We start from the raw sequence: 23,862 nt of genomic DNA, 5'->3' as shown, positions 1-23,862 counted from the left end.
AATTTACATTTAATCAATTTAATTCCAAATTTTGTATTACTCTTTTTTCAAAATTTTTATTTATCTATTTATTTTGGGATTTTTTTTGTGTGTGGGGGGGGGGGCAACTGGGGTTAAGTGACTTGCCCAGGGTCACACAGCTAGTAAGTGTTAAGTGTCTGAGGCAGAATTGGAACTCAGGTACTCCTGAATCCAGGGCTGGTGCTCTATCCACTGCGCCATCTAGCTGCCCCGGGATTATTCTTAATTCATGCCATTCCTGTGTTCATTTGTTTTCCCTTCTGTCATTTAAATGATCATCTGAGTTTCTATAAGGCCACACAGCTATGAGAAAATTTTTTTCTACATTCACAAGAAGAAAAAAATTAAAATAAAGAGTAAGAGATTAATTCTGTGCAAAACTTCATTTGACACTAAAGGTGAATCCTGTTAAGATAATTTTCAGTTCTTGAAGGAACACCAAATGACATTAGATTTAGAGGATGTCCAAGCTGCAAGGACACTAAAAGACCTCCATCACCTCGTATTACAGGTAAGGCCAAAAGAAGCTCCCAAATCAATATTCCTATAAATGGAAAAATCAGGCATTAAAAAAGTAGTTCATATAAAAGCAAAACAACATACCAAAATGAGTTAACAAGCCCTGCTAGGCCCAAAATACTAAAAACACTAAAAATAAAACTTCCCTCCTGATCATTCACCCGGTTCTTCCAGGCCACAGCAAACCCCAGGGCCTCCAGTGGAGGCGTCAGGAAGCTGGAGTCTCACCTGGCTGGCCTCCAGCTCGATGTCCCGCCCCCGCTGCAGCCGCTCTTCTTCAATCCGCTTCTCAAAACTCTTCCAGGTCCTGTCTAGGTCTTGCAGTTCTCTGTCCAGGGCCTGGATGTCATCTTCTTGCTTGGCGCACTGCTTCTCACTGACTCTGATGGACTTCTTGGCCGTCTCCAACTTCCTGAGGTGGTGTGAGGTGTTTTCCTTGGCCTTGATGTACTGGGGCCTCTTCTGGTTCAGCACTGCCTCAAGAGCTCTGGGAAAAGAGGTGACATTTGCCTGCTCTCTGTGGAGCTCCAGCATCAGGTTTCAGTCTGCCTGCACAACAAGGCTGAGGAACTATGAGCTGTGGGCACCCGGGCACACTGCTCACTCCTCCAATTCCCTCCCCACTACAACGTGAAGAACAGGGCATCATCTCCCTGACAGGGCTGGGGAGCCAGAAGGTCAGGAGGGTTCAAGGCATCTACAACTCTAACTTCTCTTCTCCCTTTAAGCCCAAGTCTAGGCCTCTCTAAAAGCAAACAAACAACTCACTTCATTTCCTTTTCCATTTGCTGAAGCTCTCTGGTTAATTTTCCAAGGTCCTTTTTCTTGCTTTTCACTATGTTTTCATCAACAGAAAGGGAGTCTTTTGTGAGAGCCAATTCCTTGTTCATTTCATCTAATTCACCATTCAGAAACTGAATTTTTTTTTCGTTGTGATAAAGCTGGAAAAGCTGCAATTGTATTTTCTTCTCTTTCAGTTCCTCGAGGAGGACCTGATAGCGGTCAGCCTGTTTGGGGTAAAACAGAGGAGGCCTTAGGGGTCGAGGACACCTGCTTGTTGGTCCCTCCCTCCATGGCTGTGCCCCAGGAGGGACCATGGGAACTCCTCCTTTCTCCTATCTCTCTCCCTCCCTGGGAGGAGGGAGGATGCTGAACATTCCGCCTCCTCTCCCAATGCTCCTTTCTGGTTCACCCCACCAGCATCTACCTTCAGGGCTCTGGGCCCCTCTCCCGTCTGGGGCTTCTGCTCGAAGGCTGGGGAGAGCCTGCAGTTCCCAAATCACCTGGGAAGGCACTGAGCTGAGATGGGAAAGGGCATTCTCTTCTGGAGGTGTCAAAGAACTCAGCAGGAGAAAGGGGCCCTGAAGGGAGGGAGGGGGATGAAAGGAGCAGCACCATCCGGCTGGAGTGCCAGATACAAGGGGGTTCATTGGTTTGTGACCAATGGGAAGCCCCTGAAGATTCTGGAGGCAAAGGGGTCACAGGTAGGCAGAAGCGGTAAGGCCGGACAGGAGGTGGGATAGGTAGTGAGCAAGAAGACCCTGAGAAAGCTTCAGGTTAAAAGTTGGGGTCCTGACCTTGGGGGGCTAGGGAAGGGGGAAGGAAAGTGGAGGCAAACACTGTTGTGTGGAAAAGAGCAGCAGCATTTAGCAGCTGCTAAATCGTGATCTTGCCAGGTTAGAGCAGTGGAATGAAATAGGGATGAAGCCAGAAGTCAGCCCAGCCTTCAGAGAGGCCCAGCCTCCAGGGCTACAAGGGAGAGGCCCCTGGCCTTGCCCTGCTCAGACCTGCTGGGAAAAACACTGGAAAGCCAGACAGTGCCTAAGGAAGTACACCCCCCCAGGGCCATGTGCTCATGCCAGAGGAGGCCCTGAAGAAAGGGGGGCTGTGAGCCTGGAGCAGAGAGGAGGCAGGGGAGATGGCATTCCTGGCTTGCCCTCCCTCTCCAATCCACTGTCCCCTTCCCCACATCCATCATTTCTCCCCACTTACTGTCACCCCCACGGTCCTGGCCATTCTCATCTGTCACCCAGAATAAGGGCTCTCTAGGCTCTCCAAGAGTCACCAAAGCAAGTGTCCTAAAGGCTGGCTTTGACTGAGTCACCTGCTCCTAAAAACCCCACAGTGGCTCCTTGCTATCCACTGAGAGGACTGCACATGCTGGCTCCTGCCTAGCCACCCCAGGACAGATACTATCTGTCACCTCCATGTGGCTGCACAGCCCGTCCACCAAGCCTTGTGGCCTTGTCTCCTCACGTCCACCATCTCTGGCTCCCTTCAAGATCAAAGCCAACTATCTACACAAGGCACTAGGCCTCCCCATAGGCAAACACCCTACAGGGCCCTCATCTCAGACTGCCCTGTGTCTGGTAGAATATCAGATTACTGAAGACAGGGAGACCGTCCTAACTCTGCCTCTGCCTCCCTGGCAGTTGGCATACTCAGGGAATTCTTGATAACCGAGTGACTGATGGGGCCACCTGAATCAAGGGCCAGGAGCAGCGGGCACAAGGGGCAAATTCCTCATTCTTTTTTGCAGCCCCCCAGCAGTAGAATGGGCAGCCCCAGGAAGGAGAGCCACAGGAACCTTTGTTGGGGATGTTGAAGGTGGGTGCTCCTGCAGAAAGACATGGACGTGGCATGGACACCAAGGCCACTCCAAGTCATATTCTGGGATTCTCTAAATTCCCCTGAGAAAAATCCCAGTTGGGAAATGGAAATATGATTGACAAGACTCTGCCTCTGCTAGCACCAAGGGCCAGGTTCTCCTTGAGGGGTGGAGCCTAAAATTCTAACTAAAAAATCTAACATGTGGTCACCTTAAATTAGAAGCTTTAGCACCAGTCTTTGGGCATTAAGCATTTATTAAAGTATATTAGGGGTTGGCAAAGAGAAACACGTGGAGAAAGAAACCTCGCTCCCTGCACCTGAAGCTGCTCCTCTCGACACCCACTGGAAAGGGAAAAAGGCCCTTCTCTGGAGCAGAAACCCTCTGTGGCTGCCCAGGCGACATCCCTACACACACAGCTCCAAGCTAACTGGCTGACAGCATTGATAGACAAGACCCACGGGTGGTAGACATAACTTCCGGACGCCAATCCGACCTTCGGAACCCCAGAAAGGTCACAATGTCTTTCTCAGCAGGATGGTGACTCTCTGATTCTCACAGAGGTACCTAACCATCACTGCAGAAGTCTGTGAGCAGAGGGCACCCACAATGGGCCCTCCCACATGGGGAAGTGCTCGAGGCCTACTCCCAGGTGTGGGCTTCTGGGTGCTTGAAAGCAGCCTTCTCCTGCTGGCTGTGTAGATAGAACTGCTGCCTGACTAAGTCCAGTTCCTCTCTTTCTGGAACCTGCGGCTAAGAGAAGGACTCCTTCCCTCATGGCAGGGGGAGCTGCCCAGGGCCAAGGAGGGCCACTACCCCCTCTCCCCTTAGGCCCTGGGGTCTTGAGCATCTAAGTGTGGGGAGGGGAGTCCCTGCCCCAGGAACTTGTGCCAAAGGGCTCCCTAGCCAGAAGGGGCAGCCAATCCAGTCAGGAAGGTTGGAGAAGCCAGGGTCCCAGGCAATCACGCAGTGGGGCCTCAGCTGTTAATGCTATGTAAGAACTGAGTTAAGCTGGGAGCCTGATCCCCCTCCCCTGCCCAGAGACTGCCCCAGATACTGAGAGGAAATGTTTGGGTTTTTTGTTTATTTTTGAATTAAATATTTCTTTGTAAAATCTAATCTCATGTTCATCTGAGGCAACTAAGTGTCCTGGAGTCAGGAAGGCCTGAAGTCAAATCTGGTTGCAGACACTTCGTTGTATAACCTTGGACAAGCCACTTTACTTGTTTGCCTCAGTTTCCTCATCTGTAAAAAGGGGATAATAGCACCTCCCTCCCAGGGCTATTGCAGAGGCTAGTCAATGGTCCTAAGAAAGAGAGCCAATGGCAAGAGAGGAGACCCTTCTCTCAGACCCCCTCAGGGCTATCAGTTAGTCAATAAACAGTTATTAAGCACCTACTAGGAACCAGGAATTGTGTCAAGAGGCACAAGACAGAGAGAGGGAAGGGACTGTAATTAACTTGGCGCTCAGAGGAAAAAAAGGAAAAAAACCCAGTCCTTGCTCATGCTGCTGCATGTGTCGATGGGCCAAGCACCCATTTCCTACCCCTCGACCGGAAAGGAGCAAAGGAAAAGGCCCAAGGCAGGGAGGGAGTGAAGGTTCTTTCTCCAACGCCACACACTGGCCAGGATGGCACGGAAGGGAATGTGTTCCAGTTCTCGGGAAGCGGCTTGCCAGCATCTCCCATGCGGGTGATGCCATCCCGCAAACCAAACCCGTAACCTGCCTACTAAAGAGGCCACATAGAAGCAGGAAACCCCCAGAGGGCACAGGGTCCAGGTTTAAACAAAGCTGTCTAATGACTCACGACCACGTGGTAACTACCACATGGCCATGCAGGGGATACAGCCTCCCCACTGGAAGCAGCTGGAGGTTCAGGAAGGACGTCAAGGCCCACAGACTGTGGCGGCCTCGAGCTGAGCGTGGTGGGTCTCTGCAAACAGAAGTGACAGCCAAAGGCAGCAGGGGATGGGCTCAAGGGGGAAGATGCTGGCTGCATCCAACATCCAACTAGGCTAATCACAGTAACAGCTGCCACTTAGGCAATGATTTCCCACCTGTAAAGCCTGCAGATACCTCATCTCAGCCCCTCACAACAACTCTGGGAGGGAGGGGCTGCTTTAGCCCTACTTTATCGATGAGGAAACCAGGGCAGGCAGTGGTGAAATGGCTTGGCCACGGTCACACAGCTAGGAGTGCCTGTAGACAGCAATTCTGAAGTTGCCAGACTTCCTGAGACCTAGGACTGCTGAGCCCTTTATTTCTCACTTTGTTTTCATCAATTCCTTGAGATTCATGACCTTTTCTTCCTCCAAATGGATTGTTAGAATTATTTCTAGCTCTATCAAATAGCCCTTTGGGAGGCTGATAGGTATGGCCCTGCAAAATCATTAGGACAAGGGGCAGCTAGGTGGCGCAGTGGATAAAGCACCGGCCCTGGATTCAGGAGTACTTGAGTTCAAATCCGACCTCAGACACTTAACACTTACTAGCTGTGTGACCCTGGGCAAGTCACTTAACCCCCATTGCCCCGCCAAAAAAATAAAAATTAAAAAATTAAAATCATTAGGACAAGTAAGTAAATTCCTTTCGAGGGTGTTGTCATTGGGATGATGTTGGCCCTGCCCACCCATGACTCTTCCACCCATTATATGGCACCACGAGGTTCTTGGTGGTCTCTCTTTAGTTATTTGGAATGGAATCCCTCTCTCTGCTGGGGATTCATTAGGAATGTACAAAAATGCTGTCAACTCACAGGCATTTCCTGGAGCTTTGCTAAATTCAATGTTTCAAGTAACTTTCAGTTGACTCTGGGGTCCTCCTCACCCAGAGCATCAAATCATTGGCAAAAAGCCACGGCCTTTTGTTCTTGATTCCCCATTTCTTCTCATCTTGATGCCACAGTGAGCATTTCTGCCACTCTGCTAAGGAATGGTGCTGATAATGGACATTCTGGCTTCACCCTGATTTTAGTATTAGAAAGGCTGCCAACCTTTCTCCATTACAGACATGGTTGGTACCGGGTTTTCAATTCTGTCACACCATGTGTAGAGCACTTGGCTTGGAATAAGGAACACCAAGTTCAAATTCAGCCTTATACACTTCCTAGCTATGTAGCCTGGAGCAAATCACTTCTCAGTTGTCTGCCTCAGTTTCCTCAACTGTAAAATGGAGATAATCATAGCAACCACCTCCTAGGGTTGCTGTGAGGATCAGATAAGACCCTATTTGTAAAGAGCTCAGTGTAATACTTGGCACACAACAGGTGTTAGTTATTCCTACTATCATGGTCAGTTACTGCATTAAGAAAAAGCCCATTTATTCCTGTACTTTCCAGTACTTTTAAAAATAGGAACAGGCGCCAGCCTTTGTTAAAAAGCCTTCTTAGCATTTGTGTCTGTAAGGTCGGGGATGTTTGTAGCATTTCCTACACAGAATCAAGCCTGTAATCCTGGCATAAACCCAATGGGGTCATAATGCACAATCACTTAACTACGCCGTTACAGCCTAATTGCTAGTAATTTATTAGCATCTGTGTTTTCTAGGGAGACTGGTCTATCTCATTACATCTCTGCTTCGTCTCTCCCTGGGGGAGGTCTCAAGACCACCAACACTATCTAGTTTCATAGCGTTCAGGAGGGAACCATCTTCTTTTGCAAACACTTTATGTAATACTGGAATGGATTGCTCTTGGAATGTTTGATGTCATTAACACGTATATTCCTCTGATGCTGGAGTTTTATTCTTCAGGAGCTCATTTTAATATTTATTCAGTCTCTTTTTCTAATGAGTTATATTTAAAAATCTATTTTTTCTACCAGTCTAGGTGCTTTCTATCTTTATAAGGATTCATTCATTTCATCTGAGGCATGAGATTTTTTGGTATATAACTTAGCAAAATAGCTGGACTATTTACTTCTTTTTAATTTGTTGTGAATTTTTCTCTTTCATTTTTATAGGAATAACTTTGTTTTCTTTCATTAATCATTTTAGCTGTTTATTTTTTAGGTACACCCCCACCCGCCACCCCAAAAGACCAGCTCCTAGTTTTATCAATAGATTTTTTCTTTCAATTTGTTCAAGTGTCATTTGGTTTTTCAGAATTTCTACTTTGTGGCTGACTTGTTAAGGTTCTGGGCTTCAGTTGTGCACTCAATTCATTTCTATGTTCTTTCTCCCTTGTTAACAAAGGTATTCAGAGCAAAGACATTTGGCCACAGACAGCTTTCACTTCCACCTGTAGTTGATGAACAATGCAGATGTCCCAAAGCATCAAAGACTCAGGACACCTGTGTGGCATCAGCCTGGAAGAAGGCCTCTAATTCTCTAGAGGATGCCCAGGATTCATTCTGCTGTTGCTGCCAAGCTGTCTAGCAGTTTTATCCCTGACTTGGATAAAAGTATTGATTATGTACTTCTCAAATTTGCAGATGAGACAAAGGTGGGTACAACTAATAGACTGGTTAGTGGAATCTGGGATCCAAAGAGATCCCACAAGCCAAGGCCATGGGGCCAATCCAGTAAGAAAATTGATCTAGCTGGGGCAGAATTCCACATATAGGTATTGGACAGAAACAGCAGATGGCCTAGCTTTTATCATTTGACATTAATGAATGAATGAATGAACAAATGAAAAAGCATTTCGTAAAATTTACTATGTGCCAAGAATTGTGTCACATGCAAAAGATACAGCAGAAAAAGCCAGACAGTCCCTGCATTAGCTGAGGGAGACCTTGAGTGAGATTTTCCCCACTCTTTAGTTATAAGAGATTTAATATAGTTAAAAGTGATTTAGTTATGATAATAATTAGAATATTAACTAAAAAAGTGGGATTTATTATATTTAGATATCTTATTTTAATTGTATTAATAGATTGTGTCTCTTCTTCCTACTTAATAATGTCAGATGATACTTTCCAATGTCAAGCATGAAGTAATATCAGAAGATAAAATAGTCAGCAATATTATATTTTAGAAACCACGAATATTTTGCTTAACTCAGGGGGATCATGCAGCTCACCACTGATATGCTTGATTAGAAGAGGTCACGCAGCAGAATTATGACTCTGCTGCCACAAGAAGGCTGGTATGAGTATTGGAAAATGCTGACATTGGTCACGTAGGCAGTTTCTCTATTGCCTGAGAAGATGCTTCAATTTTAGACACTTCTAATCAGTGTGGCATAGAAGTATACAAGCTCTGGAGGGGTATAAAACCCCGTTGATTTGGGGTCTTTCGGGTCCAACCCCTGATTGACTGGCTTTATTGTGAGATTGATTTTCTCTCAATAAACCTATTTCCTTCAGCCTTCAGCCTTTGTTGTTTCTGTTCCTCCAACAGATTTAGAAAATTTCCCGACAAAACGCAGAGGCCACAGAGGCCTCAGTTCTTAGGTTCTACAGGAGGGCAAAGCCAGAGCAAAGGTAAGACCTGAAGAACCATGGTAGGACAGCCTGGTGGTCCCCTAACTCAGCAGAAGCTGGGGGGCTGCAGCGGACAAGGTGCCAGGCCTGGAGTCAGGAAGAGCCAGGCACTGTCTGCCTTAGGTTCTTAGAGTATAAAATGGCCCTGATAATAACAGTACCTCCCTGCCAGGGTTTCTGGGAGATCAAATGAGATCGTCTCAGTAAAGTGCTTAGCACAACACCTGGTACGTGCCATGTGAGTCAATCATTCTGGGTGGTTTCTGCATAGCCACGGGCAACGGGAGAGAGGGAGGGGAAAGGGACAGTTGGGATAATGGGGGTGGGAGAGACAGAGGCAGGGTGACAGGTCTTCCCAAGCTTAGCTGTGTCTGGAAAATTTCCTGACCACTGAACTTCTGTAGAGGTCAATCCTGTTCTGGCTCAGAAATGACCTCTGAAGAGCTTTCCTACCCTGTGTAGCAGCGATTTTTAAGTCTGACAAGGGACAGGAGAGAAGCTTGAAGAACTGAGTGGGATCACAGAGGTGAGGGAGCAGCGAGTTTCTAGGAGGTGGTCCTCAGATGCCACCAAAAACACAAGGAGGCCAAAAGCAATTGATGAGACACCAGCCAGAGGTAAAAAATTAACATGGGGCAGGAGAGCCTGTACTCTGCCAAGCTGTGTGTCTGTTAGCTACTGTGGCAAACAGAGATGAGGGGGGCAGAGGGTCTTCCTGCCCTCCAAGAGGGATGGTGTGCGAGGGACATCACTGTATGAGGCACCTACATACCGATGTGGGACACATCCAACAGACAAGGGGAGAGGATAAGGTGGGAGGGGGCGGTCCAGCCAGGTAGGACTCCCTGTGATCAAAGGTCACATCCTCCCAGACAGAAGGTCTGCACTCTGGGTATGCCCTTCACCACTGGGTCCCCCAAGTCCACAAGGAGGTCATCTGCCAGACAAAGAGAACCAACTCTGTGCACTCACCTCTTCCTTCTCTAGCTTGGCATGTTTGCGCTCAGCAGCCACGTTCTTTTTCTTATTAAAATTAAACTGGGCATCCTCTTCAGCTTTTTGTACCTTCTTCTTCTTTCTCTCATATTCCTCGATAAGCTCCTTTGAATTGCTAATTTCTTCAAAAAACTGAGTTCTTTCTTTGGGTTTTTTCATTGAAATGGATTCTACGGTACCCTGAAACAGAATGAGACACATCTGTTGGACAGTTGGTCCAGTTTTTAAATACCTACTGTACACTAGGCCCAGTGCTAAACACTAGGGTTATAAAGAAAGGCACACACAAGGTCCCTATCCTCAAGGGATAGTAACCCAGTGTAACCAAAGGGAGGTGACTTGCCAACCACCACATGGATGAGTTACAGGGTGCAGGGACACCAGAAGGTAACCTCGGAGGGGGCTGCAGCTGAGGGAGGTGGAGAGAAGCCGGGGAAAAGCCTCCTTCAGGAGAGGGGATGTGAACCAGCAGTGGAGAGGAGCCCATTCCAAGCATGGGAGACGGCCAGTTTCAAAGAGTCAGGGTGTCCTCTGGGAGCGCCTTCCCCTGCACACTTTGGTTTGAGCTTCAGTTACCCTGAACACTTAGCCCCTCTCCCCTGCCCCGGGAGCCTTCAGCCCAGCAAACACTACCCTCTGGTCTGTGTGGTTCTCCGCCTCTGCCCCCCAAGAAGAAGGGGCACGGCCTCCCCTTGTCTTTGGGACCAAGCCTGCTCGTTGCTTCATTTTGGCCTCCTTTCTAATCCCATTCCTGCAGCCGCTCTAAAGGCTGCTGTCCTGGTTTTCCTGGTAAAGTTCATTCTTTTAAGACTGAGCATCAACTGCCCCTGAGCTAGTTACCTGAAAAACGAGGCAATTCCTGGCTTTGACGATGATGCCAATTTTTTCCAGCTCTGCTGTGTAGGCAGAACGACTGACGGGCTTATCGTTAAAATGAAATTCTGATGACCCTCCTAGAAGTTGTAGAGACAGGGTTACAAGCGATGCAAACAATCGTGGGTGCAGACAAATAATTCCTATTCAGGAACCCCAAGATGGCTGGATAAACCGGTCACAGTTTTGCAGGACCAATGCCTAAAGGAGGGGCTGGCATCCGCACTCAGAGTTCTCTCTGACAGACTCTGACCAAGTCTCCTAAGGGTTGTCTTAGATTCCCTACTTGGGCCAGGTTAAAAAGTGAGGTCAGGGGTGGCCCTCGCCTGACACCCCAATCTTAGTGTGGCAGAAGGCAGCAAAGCTCAGGTTCAAACTTCTTATTCCTGGGGAAGGTGTGAGGCCAGCTCGGGGTGCCCTGACAGGGAGGGGCGGCCAGCACAGGAGGGAGAGGGCAGGATTCAGAGCCAGCCAGGTGGGGGCTTTGGCGGTCAGTGATGTTCCTGCCCCCCCCCAGCCCCTCCCCTCCCCTCCCCAGCTCCTCACTCCCCCCTCCCCTCCCCAGCCCCTCCCCTCCCCAGCTCCTCACTCCCCAGTCCCTCCAGCCCCTCCCCTCCCCAGCTCCTCACTCTCCCCTCCCCTCCCCAGCCCCTCCCCTCCCCAGCTCCTCACTCCCCCCCTCCCTCCAGCCCCTCCCCTCCCCAGCTCCTCACTCCCCCCCTCCCTCCAGCCCCTCCCCTCCCCAGCTCCTCACTCCCCCCCCTCCCTCCAGCCCCTCCCCTCCCCAGCTCCTCACTCCCCAGTCCCTCCAGCCCCTCCCCTCCCCAGCTCCTCACTCTCCCCTCCCCTCCCCAGCCCCTCCCCTCCCCAGCTCCTCACTCCCCCCCTCCCTCCAGCCCCTCCCCTCCCCAGCTCCTCACTCCCCTCCTCCCAGCCCCTCCCCTCCCCAGCTCCTCACTCCCCTCCTCCCCAGCCCCTCCCCTCCCCAGCTCCTCACTCTCCCCTCCCTCCAGCCCCTCCCCTCCCCCTCCTCACTCCCCTCTCCCCCCAGCCCCTCCCCTCCCCCTCCCCCCAGCCCCGGCCGCCACGCACCCCGGATGATCCGGGCGAACGTCTTCTCCTCGCCGCCGTCCTCCACGTACACGGCCTTCACGCTGGCGCTGGTCGCCACGGGTCTGCCCACGTGTGCGCCGTGAATCAGCTCCTGGATGCTCTTCACGCGCAGGTTGCTCATCCTCTCGCCCATCACGAAGCTCAGCGCGTCCATCACGTTCGACTTGCCTGGGGGGAAGGGAGCGTGACGTGGAGGGGGGGCTCTCGCTCGGCCCGTTTCCCCGCCTCTCCCATCGCTGGGGCTTCCCGCCCCTCCCCCCCTCGCCCCTCATCTCCGTACCTGAGCCGTTGGGGCCCACGATGCACGTGAACCCGCGGAAGGGCCCGAGGACCTGGCGGCCGCGCCATGACTTGAAGTTCTCCACGAGCAGCCGATCCAGGCGGCCCATGGCGGCGGGGAGGCGGGAGGTGGCCGGCGGCCCCGGGCGCGTCGAGCCCGCAAAATGGCGGCTAGGGAGCAAGCGAGGAACGCGCGGGAAGGAGGTGGCGGGGGCGGACCCAGGGAGCGGAGCTCTCGCGAGACCTCCGGGAGGACGAGTGCGCGTGCGTAGGAGAAGGGGGGGTCCGCCCTCGGGACCTCCCCACGGCGGCGTTGCCTAGGAACCGAGCGCGTGCGGGCGTTGCCGAGGGAACGCGGCAGTCCTCTCCCCGCACCAGCTCTTGCTGGGAGCCGGGCCCGGCCCTCCCCTCCCCTGGCTCCGCTCCGGGCCTTTGGGTCCCCGGCCTTTGGGCCGCAGCCATGCCCGTGAAGCCCGTGAGGAGCCGCAATGTGGTGCAGCCCCAGGACTACAAGGAGGCGGTGGCCCTGGAAAGGAAGAGGCAGGCAGAGCTGCAGCTGCAGAGCCGCTGGTTCAACGCGCGGGAGCGGCTGATCGGGGTGAGCTCCTTCCCACCCCCTGCCCCGGGCCGGGATGGCGGGGGGGGGGGGGAGACTGAGGCTCTGGAGGGGCAGAGACCCAGCCCTGCAGGAGGGGGACTGAGGTACGGGGCGGGAGCTGGGGTGGAGGGCGGGGCCCAGACTGAGGCAGGGGCCAGAGACTCCAAGAGGCAAAGCCCTCCGGTCCAGTGCCCTCATGTTATAGAGGAGGAAACTGAAGGGCCAGGGAAGCAAGTCACTTGCCCCAGGGTGTAGATGTAGCTGAGGGACCTCAGGAGCCCGGGAGCTCAGTGCCCCCTGCCCAATTTAGCAAGGAGAGAGCAGGAGAAGAGGGCAGTGTGTGGAGGGGTGGGGGCTCTGGCAGAATAGAGAGAAGGGCAGGGGTGAAGCCCACTCCAAGCTGGGAGAGCAAGCTTCCTAGGTGCCAGGGCCTGGACTCAGCCCCAGAGATAGACACAAGAGAAGGCCGAAGGTGTCATCCCCCAAAGGTGCACATTCAATCACCCAGCTTGTGTCAGGCTCCCTAGTCCCCCTTCAGTGTTTGCCACCTTCTGCCTGGCTTGTGGGCCCAAGTCAAATCACCGAGAACAGGGAGGAGCCAATCTGGACAGTACGGGAAGAGAGCTGGGGAGCTTGGACAACGGGGATCATCCCTGATGGAGCCGCATGCCTTGTCGCTTTAAACAGGGAGATTATGATGCCTGGGCTGCCCAGGTACATGATCGGAAGATTCAGGAAGCAACCGAGAAAGGAAAGCACGAAATGATGGGTGAGCCCCTGCTGAGAGGCCAGGACACAGCAGCCTTCCTCCCACCTGTAGCCACGGGGACGTTTGTCACTCATCCTCCCTTCAAATGGTGTTGGCTTATTTTGGAAAGTCTTGTTGAAGCCTCTTGTTCTCACACACCAGTTGTTTCCAGATCTCTTCCTTCCCCACATCCGGGGAGCCTTCCCTTGTAAGGGCCAAGACTATATATCCTACTCAGTACCCACAGGATCCCCTTCTCCAAAACGTGCCCATTAACCCCGGGGAAGATGCTCAGAGCAAGCCCCCTTGGTGGACTGAACGGGAGAAATTCTGCCTGCCAGCCCATCTCATCCCCTCTTAGGAGCACGGCCAGATCTGAACTCAGGTCCTGCCCCCATCACACTGCTTTCAACTGGAACTCATTCATTTGAAAAGTTCTCCCCCTCACCAAGCTGTGAAAAGTTGGGAGAGATGCTGAAAGCCCTCTCGGTGAGAGAAAAGGGTCTAGCCTTTATGAACCTCCAAAGTGGTGAACCTCTAGAGGTGACGAGGCAGAGGCTGTGCCCACTGAAGTGCCCGGGTGCCAGTCGGGGCAGCCCGGTGACTTCCAGGGTCCCTGGCATTGAGTGGTCCAGGGGTATTTCTCCTCCCTGCTCCCCCCCGCCCAGTGTTCTGTCTCTCCGTCTGTCTCTTTCTCTCTCTCCCTTCACTTCCCTCCCTCCCTCTCTCTCTCTTCCCCTCTTCCCCCTTCTCCACTCCCCTCCCCTTCTCTCCCTCCCTCCCTTCCCTCTACCTTCTGCTCAGGAGCTCTTGTCCTATCCCAGGGCCTCATGAGTCACTTGTGGCTCTGAGCTGGGGTCCCCTGCCTGTTGGTTGCCCCCTGGGGTCTCTCCTTCACTGCCCCTTGCCAAATCCCCGCCGATGCACCTAGCTCCAGTCCCTGAATGCCTGGGACTGTGCCCCACCTAGGTGCGGAGATGCGACAGAATGACCGGATCGCCTGCATCTTGGACGAGCGGCAGCGGAAGGACAAGCGCAACTTGCAGAAAGCCATCAGCGATTTCCGTCAGGCCTTCCAGAAGCCTGAGAGTCGGCGGGAATTTGACCTGTCTGACCCGCTAGCCCTGCGGAAGGACATGCCGGCCCGAGTGTCTGACCAGGACGTCTCCTGCACGGTCTCAGGACTGCAGAAGTTCATGGGGGAGGACCTGAGCGCCAGGGAGAGGAAGAAGGCGCAGGAGGAGCAGAACCGCGAGTGGGCCCTGGAGCAGCAGAGGATGTGGAGCGATGCTCTGGCTGATCACAGGTCTGCAGGTAGGACAGGCCACGTCGGCGGCCCTGCCCCGGCCAGCACCACTGGGCCTGGCTGCCTAGCTCTGTGAATGGGGGAGACTGGCGGGAGGTCCCTGCTGGCCGTGGAGCTGGGTGGGGGGTTCATCACAGGGCCAAGTACGCAGCAAGCGCCTACTGCATGCTCGCGGACTGACTCCTGGAGGGCGAGAATGTGGCACCTCGTATGTGATCACTGGGGGCCTCCTCTAGGATGCTTCTGTTCTTCTCCACCTCCTTGTTCGCAGGCTTCCTGGTCAGGGCTAGCTCCCTCCATCAGACCAGGGCAGTGGTCAGGGGGCCTGAGTTTGGGTCGCAACTCCGTGGCCTCGGAGCGTCACTCACCCCCAGCACGTAAAATGGGGTTCCTCATCTCTGTCCTTCCCACCTCACACCCTGCAGGAGTCACTCCTGCCTTGGCGCTCTCTTTCCCCAGAGGACGCCTTCACCAAGACCAGGCTGGAATTTGACCAGACCGCCATGCATCTTCAGAAGCTCGAACTCGCCACTAAACGAACAGTGTGCGCAGCCGTGAAGGATTTCAATAAAAACCAGGTGAGCTGGCCTCCCACTCAGGCCTCCGGGAGCTCTGGCCTGGCTAGATTGAACACTGTCCCTCCTCCTGGCTGCTTCTCAGACCTCCCCAGCCTGAGAGGTACTTTTGAACAGGGGGTGATGGTCGCCCTTGGGCCGAGACACTGAGGATCCCCGCAAAGCGGCAGAGAAGGCCAAGGTCTCAGCCGCTGGCGGGGAGGGGGGATGGGGGGGCAATCTGTACCCTCACGCATCATGAAGGACGCCAACCAGAAGAGTCCCTCTTCTTCCTTCTCTCTTCTGGGGCGGCATATGCTGCATTTGCCCCCAGCAAGAGAACTAAAGAACAAAGGAAGCCGAGGCCTGAGAGGTCGTTTTGGGAGGAGGCTGAGGGCTCTGAGGTCCAGCCCTGGGGGAAGGAGCCCCAAAGAGAGCACTGGGGGATGGTGAGGTGACCGTGGGTGCAGAGCCAGCCCCAGGACCCCGGCCCCAGCCGTTCACGAGGCTGCCTGGCTCTTGGTGACTTTCAGATCCTCGAAGTAGCAGAAAGGAGAAGGCGCGAGCGCAGACAGGAGGAGGAGGACAACATGGCGGAGATCGCCAACATGCTGCAGAGCGACTTCCTCTCTGAGAATCCGCAGCAGGCGGCCATCCCATTGGGGTCGCACAGGGTGGTCCCGGACAGGTGGAAGGGCCTGAACAAGGAGCAGCTGGAGGAGATTCGGCTGATTCAGAAGCAGCAGATCCACGAGAAGCAGGTAGGAGGAGACTGGACTGAAGAGCCCCATGAAAGGGGCCTGTATGTGAGGCTGTCTCTGAGGCCCAGCTGGCTGTTCCTTCTTCCCATTCTCCAGATCCACTGCTCACCTTCCCAGCTGTCCTGTGCTTATCTCTGCGCCTTCCCAAGGCACCTCCTTTCTTCCTCCTCATGCAGGTCCTCCTCTATCCCCCACAGGGGCAGGGATCTGGCCATTTTCTGCTCTGCTCTTTGGCTTGCAAAGTCAGACTCCTTTCTTTTCTTTTTCTGTGGGGCAATAAGGGTTAAGTGACTTGCCCGGGGTCACATAGCTAGTAAGTGTCTGAGGCTGGATTTGAACTCAGATCCTCCTGAATCCAGGGCTGGTGTTTATCCATTGCGCCACCTTGCTGCCTCCCAGACTCCTTTCTTGACCTACTTTCCAGCCCCCTGCATTGGGCCCACTCGATCTCCACACCAGCCCAAGAGGTCCCTGACTTCTTCCCTGTTCCTTGTCCCTACAATCCTTCCCAAAGTTAAGAATCCCTCAGAATGGCAGCTGAGCCTTAAATACAACTCCAGGCTTCCTTTCGAGAAAGAAGGGGTGGGGGTGAGCAGGTCAGATGGAGAAGGGAAGGGAGGGCGGCAGAGGAGACACCCATCTCAGCCCTGCCTCCTTTTCCTAGGGGTGGCAGATATCTGGGATAAGCTGGCCTCAATTCTCATGTTTCCCTTCAGAGGCTACAAGAGGAGGAGAAGCAGCGGGACTTTGATTTGGACCGGCAGCGGATCCAGGCGGCCAGAGCCAACCTCTTGTTTGAGAGGCAGCAGCAGCGACTCAGCCGGGAGCTCCGGCGGGCCATGGATAACAAGAACCTGCAGTTAGCTCGGGAGCATAAAGACATGTGAGTGGGAGGGAGGGGAGGGATCATCCAGAGATGCCTGCCTGCCTGCAGCCATCCCATCCTTCCATCCATCCTGTCTGTCCATCCCAGCCAGCCATCTGTCAGTACCTCCTAGGCCAGGGGCTGGGGGGGGGGGGGAGGAGCAGGGGAAACCGTGCACCAAGAGCACAACCGGGGCAGCCAGGTGGCTCAGTGGAGAAAGCCCTGGGCCTAGAGTCAAGAAGATTCACCTTCCTGAGTTCAAATCTGGCCTCAGACACAGCCTGGACAAGTCACTAATGCTCTCTAAGCCTCAGTTTCTTCATCTGTACCTACCCGCCTTGTGGGGTGGGTGACAGCCACATGTTTAATATCTAGAGATGAATCAATAGAGATCCTTGCCCTCAAGGGCAGTGGGGAAAGAAATTCCTCTGGTGTTTCTCCTATCGTTTAGGGCCACCTGATTCTTTATGCTGGTAAGAGAAGACTGATACTTGGATTAAAAACATGAACTGCACCAAGACAAGGCAGGGAGGGTGGGGGGAAGACACAGGGAGATAAAAATCCTTGTGGAAAAGTACGGAGGGTCCTAGTAGACCATAAGCCCCCATGAGTCAGCAGTGTAATGTTGTCCTGCCTCCTCTCCCCCCACCCCCCAAGAAGCTTGTGTGACTTTGGGCAGTGGTAAGAGATGCAGAGGGATCTTGAAGGGGAAGGGGACAGTCCCAGGGTCGTTTGCTCTGACCAGATCTCACCTGGATAATCGGGTTCAATTCTGGGCACTCACTATAGAAAAGGTGCCAATAGATGAGTTCTCTCAGAGGATGGTGAGGCACTGGTGCCTCAGCCCAAAGAACTGGGGTGCTCGCCTTGGAGAAAGAAGACTGGAGGGGAGGAGGTGTGATCTCTGCCTTCGGGGCCTCCGAACCCTGGGTCTTCTGATGCCCTCGTCAGGGATTGGGGGGTTGAATGAGATGGTGCTGTTCGAGGATTCCGTGACCTCTGGTAAACGGTGGGGGAGGAGGACTTGGCTAAGGAGCTGGGGAGGGCCTTCCAGGACTTGTGGGGAAGGGAGAGATGAGGATGACGCTGGGATGGAGGCATTCGCCTTGTGCTTGGAGCTGGGGGGCAGGATGAGAGGCTGAGCTGGGACTCTGCAGGGAGCCCTTACTGCAGTACAAGTAACAGGACCCACACCCTCACCTCACCCACTGTTGACAGGAGGGCGCCGCTGCCGGGACTGGTCTTACAGCATCCCTGGAAGGCTCCCATGGCCACAGAGGATGACTGGGGGCCGGGTCACAGGTGGAGAAGAGGGGTTCTTCACCTCTGTGCAGACGGACCAACCCCATCCGGTGCCATGATGGCAAAGGAAACCCAACCATAATGGGGATGGTTCAAGACAAGAACTAAGAGCCTCCAGGCCCCAGGATTAACTGATCTCCAAGGTCTCTGTGAGCTCCAACAGTCTCTGTTCTAGGCTCCTATGTATCTTGGACATTCTCTGTTCCAGGTTCCAAGGTCTGTCCTAGCTCTAACCTCTGTTCTAGGTTCCAAGGTCTCTCTCTCAGTTCTAACCTTTTCAGTTCTAGGCTCCCAGGTCTCTCCCAGCTCTGACCTCTGTTTTAGGCTCCCAGGGCTCTCCCAGCTCTAACCTTTTTTGTTCTAGGCTCCAAGGGCTCTCCCAGCACTGACATGCTCTGTTCTAGACTCCCAGGGCTCTCCCAGCTCCAACCTTCTCTGTTCTAGGCTCCAAGGTCTCTTCCAGCACTGACATGCTCTGTTCTAGGTTCCAAGGTCTCTCCCAGCTCTAACCTTCTCTGTTCTAGGATATAAGGTCTCTCCCAGCACTGACATGCTCTGTTCTAGGCTCCAAGGTCTCTTCCAGCACTGACATGCTCTGTTCTAGGTTCCAAGGTCTCTCCCAGCTCTAACCTTCTCTGTTCTAGGATATAAGGTCTCTCCCAGCACTGACATGCTCTGTTCTAGACTCCAAGGTCTCTTCCAGCTCTAACCTTCTCTGTTCTAGGCTCCAAAGTCTCTCCCAGTGCTGACATTCAATTATTCCATTATTTTTTATCTCAGTGATAAGGTGGCCTCTGTAGACATGACAAGCTAAGAGGCGTCAGAGGGAAAGAGTGACTTGTAAGCCTGACATTAGTGCTTTAATTCCCCAACATCCCCAGGTCAGTTGCCCAGTCTGCCCATTTGAATCCCATTCTGCCACAGGGACTTTGCCTCAGATTAGACCAGCCTTGAGGGAGGCCGAATTTCATGAAGGAGCCGCTCTGTGTCCTTGAGATGAGTCCCTGTAACACGGGGGATTTCACATCCGGGGCTTTGTCTGTCCGTCTGCTCTTTGCCCTCTGCAGAAGGCCCAGACATTTGTTCATGGATGGTTTGTTTCATTCTAGGCAAGATTATCTCAAGGAGCAAGTCTACACCAACTACCCAACCGCACAGTATTTCACGCAATTTAATACAACTAGTAAATGAGCAAGAAGATGCAGCCACAGATTCGCCACAGAGGTCTCCAGAGAACTTGGTTTTTCATTTAAAAAAAAAAAAAAAAGAAGAAGAAGAAAGCCGCGTCTTGTCTTTTGGTCATTGGTATCTAGGCAGGGGCCTGGAAAGACTAAGGCCAGTCTGGGGGTGGTTCCCCCCCACCCCAAGCCTAAGAGCTGGTGCTCTGGAGAAGCCACCTGGTGGCAGGAACTCGATCTGCGCCCATAGTGCTAGAGGGGCCGTGCAAAACGGAATGAAGACAAAAGCATGAGCTCTAGTACATAGAATCCTAAACTAGGAGGCCAGAAAGCTGGGTACTAGTCTTAGCTTTGCCAATAATTTATTCTCCAACCTGTTCTCAAGCCCCTCCCAGCCCCTGTCTCTTCTACATGGGGTGGGCTAGGCAGTTGACTGAGACAGAGGTGGGACCCTGATGAGATCTCAGAAACAGCCATAGAGCCTGAAGGAACCTCAGAGATTGTCTCCTTCCCAGCCTCCCCCTGCCCATTTTCTGGGCCCAGGGATGGTCAGGGATTTGCCCTGAGTCACGGAAATAGGCAGTGGAGGCCAGATTCGACGAAGGCCACCTGGCCCTGGCCAGATGCCACAGCCTGGGGGCCAGAGGCACATACGTGGCCCAGGGTTCAATGGGAGCCCCCGAGTAGGCCTCAGTGGGGGTGGCTCTTCCCGGCCTGCAAGCCTGAGGCTCAGCTATGGCCCTCGGCAGCCCCGAGTCCTCGCCCTGGGCTGGCTGCTGACCAGAGCCTATGCCTCAGGGAGGTGTGAGTGGGAGCCCCATTTCGGGGGGCCTAGGGTCCCGCATTACGGCAGAATTCCCAGTGTCTGGCATGGGGCCTCAAGAAATGGGAAAAGCTTCACATTCTTCAGGCCTGAGGTCACCCAGGACTCTGCCCAGTGGTGTTCTCACCCTTGGCGAGGCCCCGTAAACAGAGTCTGTGCTGAGAGCCGGGCTTTGTTTATCTTGAGAATGGGGCCGTGAGGCGCCTCACAGTCAGCAGGCCCAGTGGTGATGGCCCTCAGAGCTCTCCAGGCCTCCTCTGAGGGCTCCGAGTACTGAGAGCTGGATGGGACTGAGGGCTCGTCATCCAGCCTTGCTTCATGATCCGCTTGGGGAGGCTGGGTACCACAACAGGTAAGTGACTGCCCAAGGGCAGTGAGCTTGTCAGAGGGAGGAATTCAAACCCAGGCCTGTGGAAAAGCCTGAACTCTTCTGGGGAACCACCTAGTCTCCACATTTCAGAGCAGGGAATTAGTGAGGTTTGGTGATTTGACCGAGGTTCCGTGGTCAGACATTTGAGGAGCTCAAAGGAGACCCCAACTTCTCCAAATGTGAGCCTTTCAGGTGGTCTGTCATGGGGCTGTGCCAAGGAGGGGAAAGTGTTCAGAATGTTCTCTCCATGTCCCTGGATGAGAGTGACAGAAGAAGCCTCCAGCTCCTCAGAACTGTGCCCCCTCCTCTCCCTTCTCCCAGGAGCTTCTTTGTCCTGGGGGTTTGTTTCCACAGAGCCTGGGGTCCAGCCCCTCTCCTGTGGTAAATGTTTGTCTATACTGGGCTTGAGGACCTCCGTGGATGGGGATCTCACCCCCTTCGGAGGCAGCCCAGGCCACTCTATGCTAGCCCTCCCTGTTGGGGTCTTGGCAGCTGCTCCTCTCTGGGGCCAAGCAAAGTCCTTCGCGGTCAGCTGTCCTCCCTCGGCTCCTCAGGGCCCCAGCCCCTCCTCATACAACATGGACTCCAGGTGGTTCCACCCTCAGTGAGGTCTGACCAGGACGGTCAATCCCCTTTATGGAGGTCCGGAGAGGGCAGATGGGTGTGTGCACACACTGCCTTGGGCCGTTCCTGCCATGTCAGACACCAATGCAAGCGCCTCTGTGTGCCTGTCTGCCTCAGTTTCCTCATCTCCTCCAGTGTCTTTGCCAAGAAAACTCCAAATGGGGCCACAGAGAGTGGGATGCAACGAACAAAACAACTGTGCCTGGCACTGTGCAAAGGACAGTCCCTGCCTTCAAGGGGCTGACAGTCTAATGGCAGTGATAACACAAAAACAGCAGAGCAAGTTCTGAAGAGTGTAAATAGGCCCTGGAATTAAGAAGGTTGGGAAGGCTTTCTCCAGGAGGTGGCATATAGTTGGCACCTGAAGGAAGCTGGAGGGGTCAGTGGGGGGGGGATGACAGCCATAGAAGACATCCAGAGCCCAAGGTGGAGGGTCTTGTCTGTGGGACAGCCAGGAGGCTGGAGTCACTGAATGGCTGAGTGAGGTGGGGGAAGGCTGGAAGGGAGACTCTGAAAGCCAAGCAGAGCATTTGGCAACTGATCCTGGGGCTCTCTACGAGCCCCAGGAGTGTGTTGAGGAGGGTTTCATGTGGCTGGAGAGAGAATGGACTGGAGGAGGAGACAGGAAGTAGACAAACGCTGCCCCCCAGCACCATTGCAGTGGGCCCGGTGGGGTGAGGTGATGGTGATGGCGAGAGGATCAGGGTCTGCACCAGGGGGTGGCAGAGTCAGAGAAAAGAAGAGGGTAGACTCCATAGGTGTTACAAGGTCTTAACAGAGAGAGCAAGGAGTCCAGGGTGACTCCTAGGGTGTGACCCTGAGGGCCTGGGGCATGGGGTACCTTCAAGGGCAACAGGGAAGGTAGGAGGGGAGCAGGTTTAGGGGCAAAGATGATGAGTTGTGATCTGATTCAACATGTCTGAAAGGCAGTTGGAGATGCATGGTTAGAGGTCAGTGGAGAGGCTGAGGGAGATCAGTTAGAATTGAGAATCGTTAGCCTAGACACGGTGATTAAATCTATGGGAGCCCATAAAATCATCAGGTTATAGGTCACCAGGACAGGACACCGTGAGTGTGTGTGTGAGGGGTGCTCTATAGCATTCCACCAAGGCTGAAGAACAAAGCAACCTGCTAGGGCTAGTTCTGTCCCCCCAAAGTCAGTTGGGGGCAGAGGTCTAGACCGGTGAGCCATGAATTGCCCAGTGTGGGAACAGGCTGAGATCCTTTGAGACCCAGCCCCTGTGGAAACTACATTCAGAGGGGAAGGAGTCAGGAAATGAGTAATAAGGAAACTAAGGGGGAGGGGTCGGGGGATTTTTTACTGACATCCTGGGCACGGGTCATTCCTTCCAATAGAAGGTAAGTCCCTGCAGATCAGGGACTGACTTTGCCTCTCTCTATACCCCCAGCACTTAGCACAGTGCTTGGCTCTTAGGAGGCTCTTGCTAAGTATATATTAACAGACTGACCACGACGGTGTGCGCAGCAGAGGCCCAGGATTTTGACCCTGCATGGAGGCCAGAGTGGACAAGACAGATGGGCTTTAGTCATCCTACCTGGCTCCACAACCTAGTGGCCAACAATGACCGGAGGACCAGATGCTGGTCCATTTGCCCCCTCTGCTGGCCAATTGGACCAATGGCAGCTCTGCTCTGAGCGGGAACCTGCCTGCACTGCCCATTCCCCACAAAGGGCCAAATGGGAAGGGCTCACTTCTATCTGGGAGTCCTGAGTTCAAATCCTGAGCCTCTCACTGCTCAGTTGCAGTTCTCCAAGACAGTACATTTTCAATCAGTGTAGGGAGTTTCCACACTGCCAGATCCCTATGCCCAATGAATTCACAGACCTGGGCCCCCTTCCCTACCTCCTGCTCTTCCCACCCCCTGACCCCCAAAGAGAAGAAGCCACGTGACTAGAGCAGGCCAGGCTTTGGAAGGTGCCAGGAGGATGTAGGCTGACCCTGGGACAATCTCTTCCTGTCTCCTCTCTGGGCTCTGCGTCCCTCCATTGTCCAATGAAGGTCCTTGGCTTAAGTGACCGCCGAGGCCCCTGACAGTTGTTGAGATTCTGTGATTTCCCCAATTCCTCAATTCTGGCCCATGAACATGGGACGATGAGAGCAACAGGAAGCTCTGTCTTGGGTCTCCCCTTTCTCCTGCCCTCCCTTTTCTCTGGTCAAGGCATGAAGTACCCCAGGATCCTCAGGTTCTTAAGAGAGGTGGTAGAGTGCTGTGCCTGGCCATTGGGAAGGCCTGGGTTTGAATCTTGCCATTAATGCTTACCAGTTGTGTGACCCTGGGAAAGTCCCCTGAATGCTCACAGCCTCAGTTTCCTGGTGTGGGAAATGGGTGACCGGGGTACTTGAATGCCTTTAAGGCACTTTGGGCATGTATATGATTGTGACTGAATGGCCCTTTAGGTAGGTGTCATTGAAGTTCGCCTCTGTCCTCCTAGGTGAGGACCTCTGAAGAGTTCTTGGAAGAGTCCTTCAGGATTATTCTTTGTATTTTTGTTGTTCTGTTGTTTTTCAGTTGTGTCTGACTCTTTGTAACCCCATTTGGGTTTTCTTGGCAGAGATGCCTCATTTTACAGATGAGGAAACTGAGGCAAGCAGGGTGAAGTGACTTGCCCAGGGTCACCCAGCTAGGAAGTGTCTGAGGCTGGATTTGAACTCAAAACGAGTCTTCCCGATTCCAAGCCCAGCTCTCTATCCACTGTGGTGCCCCGTGGCAGCCCATTATTTGTATTATTGAGTATCTCATTTTTCAGATGAGAGAGCTGAGGCCCAGAGGGGGCACGGACCAAGGCACAGAGGTACCATTGGATTTCATGTTAAAGCCACCTTCTTCCCGCCGGCACTTTGTACATAGTAGGTGCTGAATATGTGCATGAGTTGACCC

At 53.3% G+C, this 23,862-nt stretch overlaps 2 protein-coding genes across 3 annotated transcripts in view; one reads left to right on the top strand and one right to left on the bottom strand.

Moving 5' to 3' along the window:
• The window catches only part of SMC1B (structural maintenance of chromosomes 1B), a 50,243-nt gene extending 38,300 nt beyond the window's left edge, over window positions 1–11,943 (bottom strand). Inside the window, exons 1-6 of the mRNA XM_043968346.1 lie at window positions 11,835–11,943; window positions 11,534–11,722; window positions 10,409–10,521; window positions 9,545–9,748; window positions 1,309–1,547; window positions 769–1,027 (exon numbers count right to left, since the gene is read on the bottom strand). Of these exons, the coding sequence (XP_043824281.1) occupies window positions 769–1,027; window positions 1,309–1,547; window positions 9,545–9,748; window positions 10,409–10,521; window positions 11,534–11,722; window positions 11,835–11,943 (1,113 nt within the window). The remainder of the gene's footprint in view (window positions 1–768; window positions 1,028–1,308; window positions 1,548–9,544; window positions 9,749–10,408; window positions 10,522–11,533; window positions 11,723–11,834) is intronic.
• A 196-nt stretch (window positions 11,944–12,139) lies between these two features.
• RIBC2 (RIB43A domain with coiled-coils 2) overlaps window positions 12,140–23,862 on the top strand; it is a 14,479-nt gene continuing 2,756 nt past the window's right edge. The window contains exons 1-7 of one of the 2 annotated variants that reach the window (XM_043967952.1): window positions 12,140–12,431; window positions 13,119–13,200; window positions 14,149–14,493; window positions 14,945–15,063; window positions 15,573–15,800; window positions 16,517–16,683; window positions 19,077–19,221. In XM_043967952.1, coding sequence (XP_043823887.1) covers window positions 12,294–12,431; window positions 13,119–13,200; window positions 14,149–14,493; window positions 14,945–15,063; window positions 15,573–15,800; window positions 16,517–16,683; window positions 19,077–19,158 — 1,161 coding nt within the window. In that variant the 5' untranslated portion in view covers window positions 12,140–12,293 and the 3' untranslated portion in view covers window positions 19,159–19,221. Of the gene's footprint in view, window positions 12,432–13,118; window positions 13,201–14,148; window positions 14,494–14,944; window positions 15,064–15,572; window positions 15,801–16,516; window positions 16,684–19,076; window positions 19,222–23,862 lie in introns of those variants that run through there. The other variant, XM_043967953.1, reaches the window with a different exon arrangement.

Source organism: Dromiciops gliroides, chromosome 5 (genome assembly GCF_019393635.1).
Source record: "Dromiciops gliroides isolate mDroGli1 chromosome 5, mDroGli1.pri, whole genome shotgun sequence".
NCBI lineage: Eukaryota > Metazoa > Chordata > Mammalia > Microbiotheria > Microbiotheriidae > Dromiciops > Dromiciops gliroides.
This window is presented reverse-complemented; position numbering and strand designations above follow the sequence as displayed.